General features: G+C 44.1%; 1 protein-coding gene across 2 annotated transcripts; it reads right to left on the bottom strand.

Annotated features, from left to right (window-relative positions):
- Positions 1-1632: 1632 nt before the first annotated feature.
- LOC115185010 (1-acylglycerol-3-phosphate O-acyltransferase ABHD5) lies at positions 1633-12808 on the bottom strand. Of its 2 annotated transcripts, XM_029745616.1 has the most exons (10): positions 12714-12771; positions 8491-8589; positions 8050-8147; positions 7789-7958; positions 7029-7231; positions 4331-4485; positions 4064-4175; positions 3490-3676; positions 3212-3280; positions 1633-3027 (listed from the first exon to the last, which is right to left on the bottom strand). In XM_029745616.1, exons 1-10 carry the CDS (start codon positions 12743-12745, stop codon positions 2929-2931), a joined length of 1224 nt encoding a protein of 407 aa, XP_029601476.1. In that variant the 5' UTR covers positions 12746-12771; the 3' UTR covers positions 1633-2928. The 2 variants fall into 2 exon arrangements, with proteins under 2 accessions (XP_029601476.1, XP_029601480.1); XM_029745620.1 differs by lacking the exon at positions 8491-8589 and having other exon boundaries at positions 12714-12808.
- Positions 12809-14924: the final 2116 nt, after the last annotated feature.

The raw sequence follows: 14924 nt of genomic DNA, 5'->3' as shown, positions 1-14924 counted from the left end.
GTATCCTATACCAACAGCTCTTTCCTTAGAAGTCTAATATTTCCATACGAGTTTGCACATTTTCATACAGCATTCATGGACAATTGATCCAGGGCTGAACCGATAAGAATAAGATATCTATATCAACGACATCCTATCACTGTTAACATTGTAAACATCTTTGTCCGGAAACATTTTCAGCACCACATTCTACCCTCCCTTAGAGCTTCTGTCTCTCCCTTGTCCTAATTCGCCCTCACTGCAAGCAGGTTAGCGTTTTCATCATGAGTCTTGTTCTGGAGGCAGCTCTAGAGAGGTGTCACTAGCTGGCGCAGCCACAGTCATAACATCTGATTTTAAACATAACGTTAAGCATACTGCTAACCTGAAATGAAGACCAAATAGCTAATTTTTGTTTTCAGACATTTTTACAATATAGGCAATTTTGACTTTGCAGCTGGCCCATCGAGGAAATCTTTCAGTTGGGCCTCCAGGACAAGACTCATCCCAATAAACGTCAAACTGCTCACTGTAATGGAGCAAGTTGAAATTCAACGCTGCAGCCTTTTCTTCTTTAGCCTATGGCAGCCATATATAGACCCTACTGCAGAAAAAAATACCATTCTTCCTTTTACACAGCCTATTGATATTTTAAGTGGTCATAGGATGAGAAGCAGAACTGAATGATGTAACATTGACCTTGATGAGTCGCTAACTGCACTTCAGCAAGGCAGGCTCCCTCCCTCCCTCCCCTTCCTGGTCTGAGGGAGGTTTCCCTCTAGTGGTCATGTACTGAAATACAAGGCCTGCCCTCATCACAGATACGAACCATTCCTCTTACTAAGCCACAGTTAGCAGCTCTGACATGTCAACGTGGTTGGGGGAAGTATTGACAAATGTTCACCTTTGCTTTGCTTCATTTTAGAGCACAATAACAAATAACCCAGAATGGTGTAAAGTCTACCCCTGACCGTCACACTGATGTCCATGTTGTAGTTTTGTACTTTTATGGGTACTAAAAAGCTTCCGTGTTCTTCCTCTTGAGCTCTGACGACCACATTCCACACAGTGGGACTCATATCTCTCAAAGGAACAATTCATAGGAACGAAAGCGGTTGAGATTAGCTCTCCTCTTTGAACAGAAATCAGTGTGGATAAAAAAATGCTTGATAAAGTCACCGTGACAACAATGAATGGACACAGACTACACAAACAGACAGCACACAATAGACACCAAACAGACAGCACCCAATAGACACCACAAACAGACAGCACACAATAGAGTGAGCTACAAGCATGGTAGATGGGAATATATCCAGTGTGGCCTTAAGAAAATGAATTGCGGTGAGAGTGCAGGATAACTGCAGTAACAAATACTGCATCCAAAATAAGTTTTTTTACTGCAGTAATTTTGAAGTGTAACTGCAGTTACACTGCACTCTGACTGCAGTACACTTCAGTTGTTCTGCAATTACTGCGTCCAAAACACCACAATCGACTGCAGTTACTCCACTTTTACTGCAATCTTTATTTGTAAAGGTGGTTTTCAGACAGAATGCCTGTAAGGGTAGTAGTGTTTTACACTGAAATATTGGTGATCTTCACAACAACAAGTCTAGATATACATGTGTCACAAAACAAAGGCCACCAAAATCATAATATAATCTTTATTATTTACAGGTATTTTATAATACATGAATAGAGAGAAGCACCATTTGTTCTTCCCCACGGTAATTGGATTGTGATTGGAGACGTACAATGATATGAAGGACAACAATACAAAGGCATCCACATGTTCAGGAGTTAATCTAACCTTATCCTTGGGCTCAGCACATCTAGTAAACAGTGCTTTAGATTTAAAAAAAAGGTTGCACTGGGTAAAGTGGCTGTAAAATTCTAAGCAACCCACCCAATCTGCAACGTCACACACAGAGATATTAGCTGAAGATGTCACCTATATGAAATAAGCAGACAGGCTGCTATAGCTATGCTAACTGATCTTAGACCTAGATACTGTGCTTTTCCAGACTCAGACCCTGGATAGGTGCCTAGTAATACTATCAAATACTGTTGCAATGAATGAATGGGATTTATTGAGGCCGAACCTACTTTCCCCACAATGGCAGCTGAGGAGAAGTTGTCTTCAATTACTAGATTATGATGCTTTGTTTCTCAAACCTGTTTCCTTCACCTGCACACGCTAGCTATTAATAACTGGATTATTTTAACACTAGACCACAACAAGAGCCAAAACACTATGAATGAGAACATAATTATAACATCTTGAAGTGAAAATGACCACTTGCAAAAGGACACATAAAAAGACAAGACCAAAAAGCAGCACCAATGACTGTAGTCCCTGGTCACATACTAGGTCATTAAAAAGGCACTTCGGTTGTCATGGGGAAATTTTTTTAAATTTGGTATTTATTTAACCTTGATTTAACGAGGCAAGTCAGTTAAGAAATTCTTATTTGCAATGACGGCCTACCCCGGCCAAACCTTAACCCGGACGACGCTGGGCCAATTGGGCGCCGCCCTATGGGACTGCCAATCACGGCCGGTTGTGATACAGCCTGGAATTGAGATGAAGCACTGGGATTAAGTGCCTCAGACCGCTACTCCACTCAGGAGCCCATCAGCAAAACCAGAGGTCTAAAAGTTCCACAATCATGTGTATTTAAATCAAATCTCTATGGTCCGTGGTCATATCTACATGAGCTGTTATGACGCAAATGAAACATCTCTAAATAATCGCACGAAGGATCTTTGACAGAATGAGAATAATCCACAAGTGGTCAAATTGTAGTCTGTATCGTTCTGAAAATCACATTTCTTAAAACAGCAGATTAAAAGCTGACACTCACTTATCACAGAATGACCAAAATCCCAACAAGCAGTAAAAACTATGAGCCATTCTCTTTTGTCAGTAGAATGAATACAAAAGTGTCAAACCAAACAATCCAGGAGAATCATCTTTTCAACACGGGGTCCTTCCCTAGTTAGCAGGCCTGCTGTGCTGGTGGTGGTAGGTCTACTACTGAGGACCTAAAGTGAGGATGATCCAGGTAAAAAAAAGCCCTATTGAGCTGTATGCCCAGTCCTCTCCTCTCTATACTTACAGATCACATGCTCACTGAGAGGACAAGCTATGGGCATGATGGGTATAACACATCGCTCTCCGCAGGTTAACTAGTGCCCCCCCCCCCCCTCAGCCCAGTGCGTCACACACCTGAAGCACTCTGTGGTTGAAGTCCTCTGGCTGGTCAGCATAGACGTAGTGGCCCGCCCCTCTGATAGCCTGGGAGAGAGGAGGAATAGAAATATGAGATCAGATACACATTCTGGAGAATCATATTCATCTAGGATTTAACACGTCAATTCCCTTTTTTTCCTGCCACCTGCTGAATAAATGTGAATATAAAAGTTGAGCCAGCTGCCTCACGCATTACTAGACAACCACACACAGACAGCATCTTAAGTGTTCAGCTTATAGGAATTGAAACGTACTATGATCTCCACATGAGAGTTTGGCCTCATTCCTTTGATAGCGTTGCCCGAGTTACCATCGATGCTGGAGCGTGACCCATATATCACAGTAATAGGGATGTCAGCATGGAGCAGGCCAATCCTCTGCAGCATAGGCCTCTTGGCCCACCCGTATGGGATGGTCATGTTCTTGAAGGCTGTCTCACCACTGCAACAGAGTAAACAAACATGATTATTACTAAAGAGGGTGAAGTACAGCAGTAAGGTATATGATAATCTGATCTTCTCAGAATAATCGTTAATAAGCAGCTACTTTGAACTCACCTCTACAACAGAGCAAAACTAACATTATCACTGAAGTAAGGGTGTGAGACAAATGAAAATCACAGCCTATATTAAAAAAGCATTTCAGAATTGAAGTGCTTCCAGTCCATATAATCGTAATCATAACATCTTCTTCATTATGGTCTAAGAGGAAAACATTGTCATGAACTGTATTGAAACTCACTCAGACAGACTTACTCAGACAGAGTAAGTGGAGATAAAAAGCCAGTGAACTCAAACAGGAACTAAATAGAGAGAGAGTGGGACTAACCTGGGAGTCTGGACGTTCAGGTGATAGATATACTCTGTGACCGTGTCGTCGTTGAACATGGACAAGTATTTCTTCTTGAAGTCTGGTCTTAGAGTTGAAACAAGTGTGGGACCTTGAAGAACAAAGGAGGTGGGTTTGAAGGCTGGTAAAAACTCCATCCCATAAACAATGCAGTTATCCAGTCAGACAGGTATATAATTGAAATGTAATTTAGAGTAGTATTTCTATGTCTGTCATCCATCTAGTCAGACAGGCTGCCAGTCTTACCCAGTGGCCCCACCAGACGTAGCCCTGCCAGGGGGTTGAAAGGGCTCACAATGGCTCCCAGGGCTTTGATCCACACAGGGATGGGCCTGTCCTGGTCTTCTGTGTCTGGACGCTCAGGTAAGCCCCACGGCTCAACCAGCACCATGTGCTTTACCCTACAGGACAGTGAAGAGGAAAGGTCAGCCCCACGGCTCAACCAGCACCATGTGCTTTACCCTACAGGACAGTGAAGAGGAAAGGTCAGTCCCACGGCTCAACCAGCACCATGTGCTTTACCCTACAGGACAGTGAAGAGGAAAGGTCAGCCCCACGGCTCAACCAGAACCATGTGCTTTACCCTACAGGACAGTGAAGAGGAAAGGTCAGCCCCACGGCTCAACCAGCGCCATGTGTTGCACCCTACAGGACAGTGAAGGTCAGCCCCACGGCTCAACCAGCACCATGTGCTTTACCCTACAGGACAGTGAAGAGGAAAGGTCAGCCCCATGTGTTGCACCCTACAGGACAGTGAAGAGGAAAGGTCAGCCCCACGGCTCAACCAGCACCATGTGTTGCACCCTACAGGACAGTGAAGAGGAAAGGTCAGCCCCATGTGTTGCACCCTACAGGACAGTGAAGAGGAAAGGTCAGCCCCACGGCTCAACCAGCACCATGTGCTTTACCCTACAGGACAGTGAAGAGGAAAGACCATACTCCTCCATCAACAACAATCTGAAATAACTGAAACGCCTCTATGGTTGTGAACAAAATAAGTTGAGGTCGTATTGAAAGACCTGGAAAAGAAATAATCTAAACCACTAGGGCACAGTTTATTAAGTGGTCTGTCCATCGGTGAACTGAACAGGAGAAATAAAGGCGGCGTTTAGACTGCCAGACAAATTCTGATATTTTTTCCATAATTGGTCTTTTGACCAATCAGATCAGCTCTGAAAATATTCTGATGTGAAAAGATGAGTGGTCAAAAGACCAATTAGTGGAAAAATAATAACAGAATTGGGCTGCCTGTCTAAACATAGCCAAAGTGCCCCAGTCAGATTAAGAGCATTTTGTCCTTAATTCAGAGCCAATAAGGATACTCAGATAACACTACAAGGACAGGATGTGGCTGGCTGGCTGCTTTAACACTAGAAGGACAGGATGTGGCTGGCTGCTTTAAGACTAGAAGGACAGGATGTGGCTGGCTGGCTGCTTTAAGACTAGAAGGACAGGATGTGGCTGGCTGGCTGCTTTAATACTAGAAGGACAGGATGTGGCTGGCTGGCTGGCTGCTTTAATACTAGAAGGACAGGATGTGGCTGGCTGGCTGGCTGCTTTAATACTGGAAGGACAGGATGTGGCTGGCTGGCTGGCTGCTTTAATACTAGAAGGACAGGATGTGGCTGGCTGGCTGGCTGCTTTAATACTAGAAGGACAGGATGTGGCTGGCTGGCTGGCTGCTTTAATACTGGAAGGACAGGATGTGGCTGGCTGGCTGGCTGCTTTAAGACTAGAAGGACAGGATGTGGCTGGCTGGCTGGCTGCTTTAAGACTAGAAGGACAGGATGTGGCTGGCTGGCTGGCTGCTTTAAGACTAGAAGGACAGGATGTGGCTGGCTGGCTGGCTGCTTTAAGACTAGATGGACAGGATGTGGCTGGCTGGCTGCTTTAACACTAGAAGGACAGGATGTGGCTGGCTGCTTTAAGACTAGAAGGACAGGATGTGGCTGGCTGGCTGCTTTAAGACTAGAAGGACAGGATGTGGCTGGCTGGCTGCTTTAATACTAGAAGGACAGGATGTGGCTGGCTGGCTGCTTTAATACTAGAAGGACAGGATGTGGCTGGCTGGCTGCTTTAACACTAGAAGGACAGGATGTGACTGGCTGCTTTAAGACTAGAAGGACAGGATGTGGCTGGCTGCTTTAAGACTAGAAGGACAGGATGTGGCTGGCTGCTTTAATACTAGAAGGACAGGATGTGGCTGGCTGCTTTAATACTAGAAGGACAGGATGTGGCTGGCTGGCTGGCTGCTTTAATACTAGAAGGACAGGATGTGGCTGGCTGGCTGGCTGGCTGCTTTAATACTAGAAGGACAGGATGTGGCTGGCTGGCTGCTTTAATACTAGAAGGACAGGATGTGGCTGGCTGGCTGGCTGCTTTAATACTAGAAGGACAGGATGTGGCTGGCTGGCTGGCTGCTTTAATACTAGAAGGACAGGATGTGGCTGGCTGGCTGCTTTAATACTAGAAGGACAGGGTGTGGCTGGCTGGCTGCTTTAATACTAGAAGGACAGGATGTGGCTGGCTGCTTTAATACTAGAAGGACAGGATGTGGCTGGCTGCTTTAAGGTGTTCTGATCTGAGTGTGATGAGGTTTTGGAGACATTTATCAAACAGCCATAATGAGTTAGGTTCCTGCTGAAATCTTAGCAACACAGTGAGAGAAGATGATTCAGTTGAGATACAGCACAGAGGGGACACTTTTTAAAGACATTCATGTTATCAGAGGTTAGCACCTGCATACCAACATACCGTGAGGTCTGGGATGTACAGAATTAGTCAAGCGTAGGAGGGTGAACCAAGGACTGCCTAAATACACGCAGTATTCTATCTTTAACCAAGAAGGTGGCAAAATACTAAGGAATAAAACAGCCATTCATATTGAAACCTGTCTATGGTACTGAACTGAGGAAAGTGTTGGGTGGTCTCAGGTGATACTTGCCTGGTGGGATACTTGAGCGAATAAGCAGCTGCCAAATAACCTCCAAAGTTATGTCCCAGCATGACCATGGCTTCCAGGCCGACTTTAGCCCTCCACTGCTCGATGGAGTCCACAAACTGGGCCTCAGCCTCCTTGGCGTCGGAGCTGAAGTAGGGCCTGCTGCTCTGGCCGAAGCCCAGCAGGTCAAAGGCATAGACTGGCCTCTGTTATTAACAATAATAATAATGAAAATTCATTTTATTTATAAAGGCACTACACAACATGATAAAACGTACTAAAAATACAAGTCACAGTGTTAAAAAGAAAGCATACACAAAATATATAGCAGCCAGACAACAATTAGAGCTAGTTATATATAGCAGATGTAGTTGACCAGTTGACCTGTTGGTAGTTTCCTGTGACCATCCTTCCAAATCTCTTTTGGATGTCTGGAGAAATTCAGTATTGGATTTTGCATTTGATTGGCTGTGAGTAGAAATGAAGTTTCCCCTCAGAAGAGGCATTTCCTTGTTTTTCGTGTCTCTCTCTACCTTGTCGGACTACCTTTCTGTAGCCTGCACTGTTAGTTTGGTACCTTATTCATCCTTGCATAAACATCAGAAATATGCTTATAACAACCTGTTCAGAGCCCCAACCATGCAAAATACTTCAGTGGTTTGATATGTGGCAACGTGGACTAGTTTCTATCTAGACTCTGTCGTACTACACCCCTTTACATGGTCTCTCAGAGGAGAACTTCCTCAGTGCTTCAGAGACTAACCTGTTGGGCCAGGGCGTCTAGGTTGAGGGCCCACAGGCCCACCCCTCCACCGAAGCCATGCAGCAGCACCAGGGGAGTCTGCTGCTTCATGTTTCCATTCAATGTGAGGGTCCACAGCATGTTACCATCCGAGATTGGGACATACTGCTGGGACACCTTGCCTGTGATGCCTGGGGATGAGACGGATCCACACATAATAATCCACAAATTGGCCATGGATGGAAATACAGTTTGAGGGTGAAGGAGAGAGGAATTCCTTACATTGCAGCATCTTCTCCTCTGCAGTCTTGAGCTGGTTCTGGGAGGTGGGGCACCAGGAGGGCAGCCAGCTGGTGATCCATGCTGTGGAAGTCCAGGACCTGCATAGACAGACAACTCATCAACCAGCCTAGGCTATAGCCTCTACGGTCTGGGATTACATGGGTAGTCAGGAGTGATGTTGCTGACTGTTGGAATATTTCACAGCAAAAAGGAGACAAGACATTAAATGTAAAAAAAAGAACTGGTAAACATGCTTCGGGGATAGGTGAAAAGAAAATGACATGCAGGGTTTGTTAACTGATTGAACTGCCAGGGATGTTACTTCCTGCCTCAAGCACTGCATGCAGCAGGGAGTTAGAGCTGCACTAGCAGCATATGAGTGGGGTGCAGCCAGGGAGGTGGAGTTAGTCTGACAATCACACCGGTAGGTAGGTAGGTTACCTCAACGTTCTGTCCAGGAAAGTCAACAAATTGTAGAAAAGACTATGAATACCAAGAAACATCAGTATTCGCTGAGCCAGTCTGCAGCCAAAAAACAAACTAAAAAACAGAGTGGAAAAAGGGATGTTATATGCCAGGGACTACATGCAATAGCCTTATTAATCATATATGCTTGTGTTAATTGAATGGAAAAATGCAGTTAGTGTTGGGGATTCGCTGCATTGGACTTAGTTACATCCAAAATAAGAAACAGATAAGAACGGTAAGGTATTGGATAATTGGTTCTTGAAAGTGGGTTGCAGTAGTAGAGAAGGTTGTAGTGTACTGGCCTATAGGCTTACAAAAACCCTTGAACAAAGCTTTCAAGCTTTCCTAAAACATTTTACTTTAGGCATTTTGGAGATTGTCAATATGGCATTTCCACGGTAGCTGAATTAAAATGTATGCCAATCAAAAAAATATTGATCTAGAAGTTTAACAAACCAACTCTATGCACAATGACTACTTTGAACAATTTACTGGAAAAACAGTGCAGATGCTAAGTTTGGTAACAGAATTATGGTAAAATCTCCCTGGGTTTTATTCTGTTACCAAACTTCATATCTGCACAGTTCTTCCTGTATATTTTCTGTGGAAATTGTTAAGTCCTTTTGCATAGAGTTCTATGGTTTGTTAAACTTTGAAATCAATGTTTTTTTTGTTTGGTATACATTTTAAAGTGAAAAATCTGAGTCTGAGCATAATTCCACGACCATAGAATTTCTCAGGATAATTCCGTTACCATGGAATTGTCCTAAATTAAGATCAGAAAATAGAAACACAGATATTTAAAAGGGCCTATAAGTAGTCTATGTAAACAACAACTAAAACATCTTGAGATATGACATTGTCAAAGACACCCTCCCCCCTCCCTCCCCCCATTAAAATGTATCTGTATCACGCTGAAACACTCCACCCTCCACCCTCCCCCCTCCCTAACCCCATTAAAATGTATCTGTATCACGCTGAAACACTCCACCCTCCCCCCTCCCCCTCCCTAACCCCATTAAAATGTATCTGTATCACGCTGAAATACTCCACCCTCCCCCCAAACCCCTCCCTCCCTAACCCCATTAAAATGTATCTGTATCACGCTGAAACACTCCACCCTCCCCCCTCCCTAACCCCATTAAAATGTATCTGTATCACGCTGAAACACTCCACCCTCCCCCCTCCCTAACCCCATTAAAATGTATCTGTATCACGCTGAAACACTCCACCCTCCATTAAAATGTATCTGTATCATGCTGAAACACTCCACCCTCCCCCCATTAAAATGTATCTGTATCACGCTGAAACACTCCACCCTCCCCCTCCCTCCCCCCATTAAAATGTATCTGTATCATGCTGAAACACTCCAACCTCCCCCCCCATTAAAATGTATCTGTATCATGCTGAAACACTCCACCCTCCCCCCCTCCCTAACCCCATTAAAATGTATCTGTATCACGCTGAAACACTCCACCCTCCCCCCCATTAAAATGTATCTGTATCATGCTGAAACACTCCACCCTCCCCCCCCATTAAAATGTATCTGTATCATGCTGAAACACTCCCCCCTCCCCCCTCCCTAACCCCATTAAAATGTATCTGTATCACGCTGAAACACTCCACCCTCCCCCCTCCCCCCCTCCCTAACCCCATTAAAATGTATCTGTATCACGCTGAAACACTCCACCCTCCCCCCCCCCCCCCCTCCCTAACCCCATTAAAATGTATCTGTATCATGCTGAAACACTCCACCCTCCCCCCTCCCCCCCCTCCCTAACCCCATTAAAATGTATCTGTATCACGCTGAAACACTCCACCCTCCCCCCTCCCTCCCCCCATTAAAATGTATCTGTATCATGCTGAAACACTCCACCCTCCCCCCCCATTAAAATGTATCTGTATCATGCTGAAACACTCCACCCTCCCCCCCCCCCATTAAAATGTATCTGTATCATGCTGAAACACTCCACCCTCCCCCCTCCCCCCCCCCATTAAAATGTATCTGTATCACGCTGAAACACTCCACCCTCCCCCCTCCCCCCCTCCCTAACCCCATTAAAATGTATCTGTATCACGCTGAAACACTCCACCCTCCCCCCTCCCCCTAACCCCATTAAAATATATATGTATCACGCTGAAACACTCCACCCTCCCCCCTCCCCCCCTCCCTAACCCCATTAAAATGTATCTGTATCATGCTGAAACACTCCACCCTCCCCCCTCCCTAACCCCATTAAAATGTATCTGTATCACGCTGAAACACTCCACCCTCCCCCCTCCCTCCCCCCATTAAAATGTATCTGTATCATGCTGAAACACTCCACCCTCCCCCCCCCATTAAAATGTATCTGTATCATGCTGAAACACTCCACCCTCCCCCCTCCCTAACCCCATTAAAATGTATCTGTATCACGCTGAAACACTCCACCCTCCCCCCCTCCCTAACCCCATTAAAATGTATCTGTATCACGCTGAAACACTCCACCCTCCCCCTCCCCCCTCCCTAACCCCATTAAAATGTATCTGTATCATGCTGAAACACTCCACCCTCCCCCCTCCCCAACCCCATTAAAATGTATCTGTATCACGCTGAAACACTCCACCCTTAGGATTGTTCAGCATGTCAACAACCATTTCAACAGTAACATCTGTTACTCCCAATATCTCTTTTGCCGTCTCCACAATAACCTTCTGCTTTCTACAACCCGAGTCGCATTAATAACCTTACCAATAAAAGCTATGAAGTCAACTTCATTCATTATCAAAGTGTCCTTTGACACCACACACGAATGAGCACAAGATTTCTTTACAGGCCTCCAAACCATCAGAAGCACCAGCCACAACAGTAGGTCCACTTACTACAAGTACATCCATGTAAAGTCCATCAGTCCGCTCTGTAGTTCTACCAATCGGTTTCACGGCTTCTGCATACATCACGACTGATCCTATATCTCCGAGCCTCTCTCTGTACCTGGCATCCACCAAATGCTACACTGTTCTCCCTCACAATTACAGCACTTAACCTTCACATTGCTTCCACATTCACCGTAACCATGTGTCCCTCCGCCACATCTTTTCTTTCCTTTACACTGAGCAGCTACATTCTTTGGCATTTAAAACACTGCAGTGCATATGGGACAAATTATCTAACATTGAAAGTAAGGAATCCGATCTGTACTTTTCTCAGCAAGACTTTATCAAATCTCAGCATCACTGATAAGCTTTCACTTCTTTAACACTCTTTCCTACTGATCAACCTTTTGGCCTCAATCACTCTGCCTCCCTTCACATTGTCTTTAACATCATCTATGGACATAGATATTGGGACCCCAGTGATGACTCCCCTCAATCTAGCATAAGCACCAGGGACATGGCTTTTAATCTTCTTCCCATTTTCAGAATAGTCTCTTGCTGAGCCTGGCTACCACACTATATTAACAATCTACCATTTCCAATGAACCGAGCTAATTTCACTTCACCTACCTCTTTCTCTACGGCATTAGTTAGTCAGATAGGGCCTAACTTACACCCTGTGGTCTCATCAAACACTATCACCGCTTTCCACTCCAACACATCACTACTCTTGTTCCATACCTTGGCCCTCTTTATGCTTTCTTCACTAGACGCCTCACTGCTTTCTGTATCATGATCTCTCTTCATCCTATGTGTTTCCACTACCGACCATTCCCGTCGTCCTCCCGCTCCATACCGTCAGAACTGACACCCATATTGTTCGCATTCCAGCACAGCTGTTCATTTCAAGCTTTAAACCGCTCCGTCGGTTTCATGACTTTTTGACGCGGACCAATGCCATTTTCACGTGCTAGTCGGAACTAGGAACCTCGGAAATTTCCGACTTTCTAACTTGTTGTTGTCAATCACCTGCCGCGTTCAACTAATTAGCAAGTAGTAATGTCTGAGTTTCCTAGCTCCGACTTGCGCCCGAGCCCGGCATAAACTATAAACAAGGCGACTGACACATGTCAAGTCATGAAATGGCAACAAAGTCAACTGAAAATTAACTTCAGTCTACAGGTGCTTGACGACAAACAGGAACGATCAACATGCTAGGACTAGCTAATAACAAGGGAAACGTATTGTATCATGATTAACTTTTTGTGGGTCGCTTTTATCAATATTGTTATATATAAAAGAGTGGTTCTAAGTTTGTTTATTAAAAAAAAAACACTCACCCTCTCTCAGCAGTCACAGCTTGGTCAGCCATTCTTCACACAGACAATATCACATGATCCACAAAACATGACATCACCTGGCGTGTATTCATTAGGCGGTTTCCGTTGGAAAACTTTTACAATGGAAACCTTTTACCATACTTAAGGATCTAAACGGAAGCAAACCAAAGTGTCTATTGTATTGATAAGATAGTCAAGTGACCGTTCTAACAATCAAAACACATGTCCTCAAATATGGAAGGCAGGCAGGAGGTGAGATCAGGTGGGACCATTTAAAAAAAAAGGAACCTTTATTTAACTAGGCAAGTCAGTTAAGAACAAATTCTTATTTACAATGACGGCCTACCCCGGCCAAACCCTAACCCGGCCGGACGATGCTGGACCAATTCTGTGCCGCCTTATGGGACTCCCAATCGCGGCCGGTTGTGATACAGCCTGGAAACGAACCAGGGTCTGTAGTGACGCCTCTAGCACTGAGATGCAGTGCCTAAGACTGCTGTGCCACTCAGGAGCCCATTCTAACCAATGAGAGGGCAGATACGTGTGTGAACAACAGGCCATTGAGATGGAGGACTCATTTTTGTATCGGTGCCATTATAAAATCTGTGACAGTTTGGGCAGTCCCATTAAAGTCCCATCTCCATTTCAAAGTAGTCCATTTTTTTCTTCATTGGCTGATTGCTGCCAACTCATAGGAATCCCCATCCAGTTGAATACTTATAAATGGTGGAAGCCCTCAATGGCAATGTCCATGCCAAATTGGGTAATATCCATGATGGGTCCTCTATCAATTCAATTCAAATGGCTTTATTGGCATGGGAAACATATGTTTACATTGCCAAAGCAAGTAAAATAGATAATAAACAAAAGAGAAATAAACAATCAGAAATTAACAGTAAACATTACACTGACAACATATTATGGCTATATACAGTGTTCTACTAATGTGCAAATGGTTAAAGTACAAAAGGGAAAATAAATAAACATAAATATGGGTTGTATTTACAATGGTTGATTGTTCTTCACTGGTTGCCCTTTTCTTATGGCAACAGGTCACATCTTGCTGCTGTGATGGCACACTGTGGTATTTCACCTAATAGATATGGGAGTCAAAATCAAAACGTGATTTGTTTTTAAATTCTTTGTGGGTCTGTGTAATCTGAGGGAAATATGTTTATCTAACATGATCATACAAGGTCTGCTTTCGGCAGCCTTTCTCAATAGCAAGGCTATGCTCACTGAGTCTGTACATAGTCAAAGCTTTCCTTAATTTTGGGTCAGTCATGGTAGCCAGGTATTCTGCCACTGTGTACTCTGTTTAGAACCAAATAGCATTCCAGTTTGCTCTGTTTTTTTAGTTAATTCTTTCCAATGTGTCAAGATATTATATTTTTGTTTTCTCATGATTTGGTTAGGTGTTGTGGTTTGGGAATTATTTCCTTTTAGGTTGTTGTAGAATTTAACGGCTGTTTTCTGGATTCACCCCAGACCTCAACCATAAAGGCCAATTGGTTCTATAACTGATTCAAGTATTTTTTAGCCAGATCCTAATTGGGATGTTGAATTGTGTGTTCTTTTTGATGGCGTAGAAGGCCCTTCTTGCCTTGTCTCTCAGATCGTTCAGAGCTTTTCGGAAGTTACCTTGTTTGCTGATGTTTAGGCCGTGGTAGGTATAGTTGTGTGTGCTCTAGGGCAACGGTGTCAAGATGGAATTTGTATTCATGGTCCTGAAACAGGACCTTTTATAGAACCATTATTTTTGTCTTACTGAGATTCACTGTCAAGGCCCAGGTCTGACAGAATCTGCGGAGAATATCTAGGTGTTGCTGTATGCCCTCCTTGGCTGGGGATAGAAGCTCTGACAACAGGCACAACTAAGATATAAAGTCATTTTTGCCGAAATGCCACGTGCGTCCACTTATATATTCATAACACCTAAGAAACGTCTATTAAATCAAATAAGCGTCAAGTATAAAATGAGAAATTACCATTTTTGTTTACCAAATTCGACATTCATTGACCTCCTTACAAAAATTATTTACTTAGTTGATTTATTGTCGTGGCCAGATTTTGGGACGATTAAAAGTTCTCACTTCGTCTCTTCAGGGGCGGAAATCCCGGGGGGGACACGACCCCCCCATCCTTGGAAAAATATGATTTGTCCCCCCCAATATATCACTGAAACATAACTATGTAATTTAAATAATATGA

Source organism: Salmo trutta, chromosome 3 (genome assembly GCF_901001165.1).
Source record: "Salmo trutta chromosome 3, fSalTru1.1, whole genome shotgun sequence".
Lineage (NCBI taxonomy): Eukaryota > Metazoa > Chordata > Actinopteri > Salmoniformes > Salmonidae > Salmo > Salmo trutta.
This window is presented reverse-complemented; position numbering and strand designations above follow the sequence as displayed.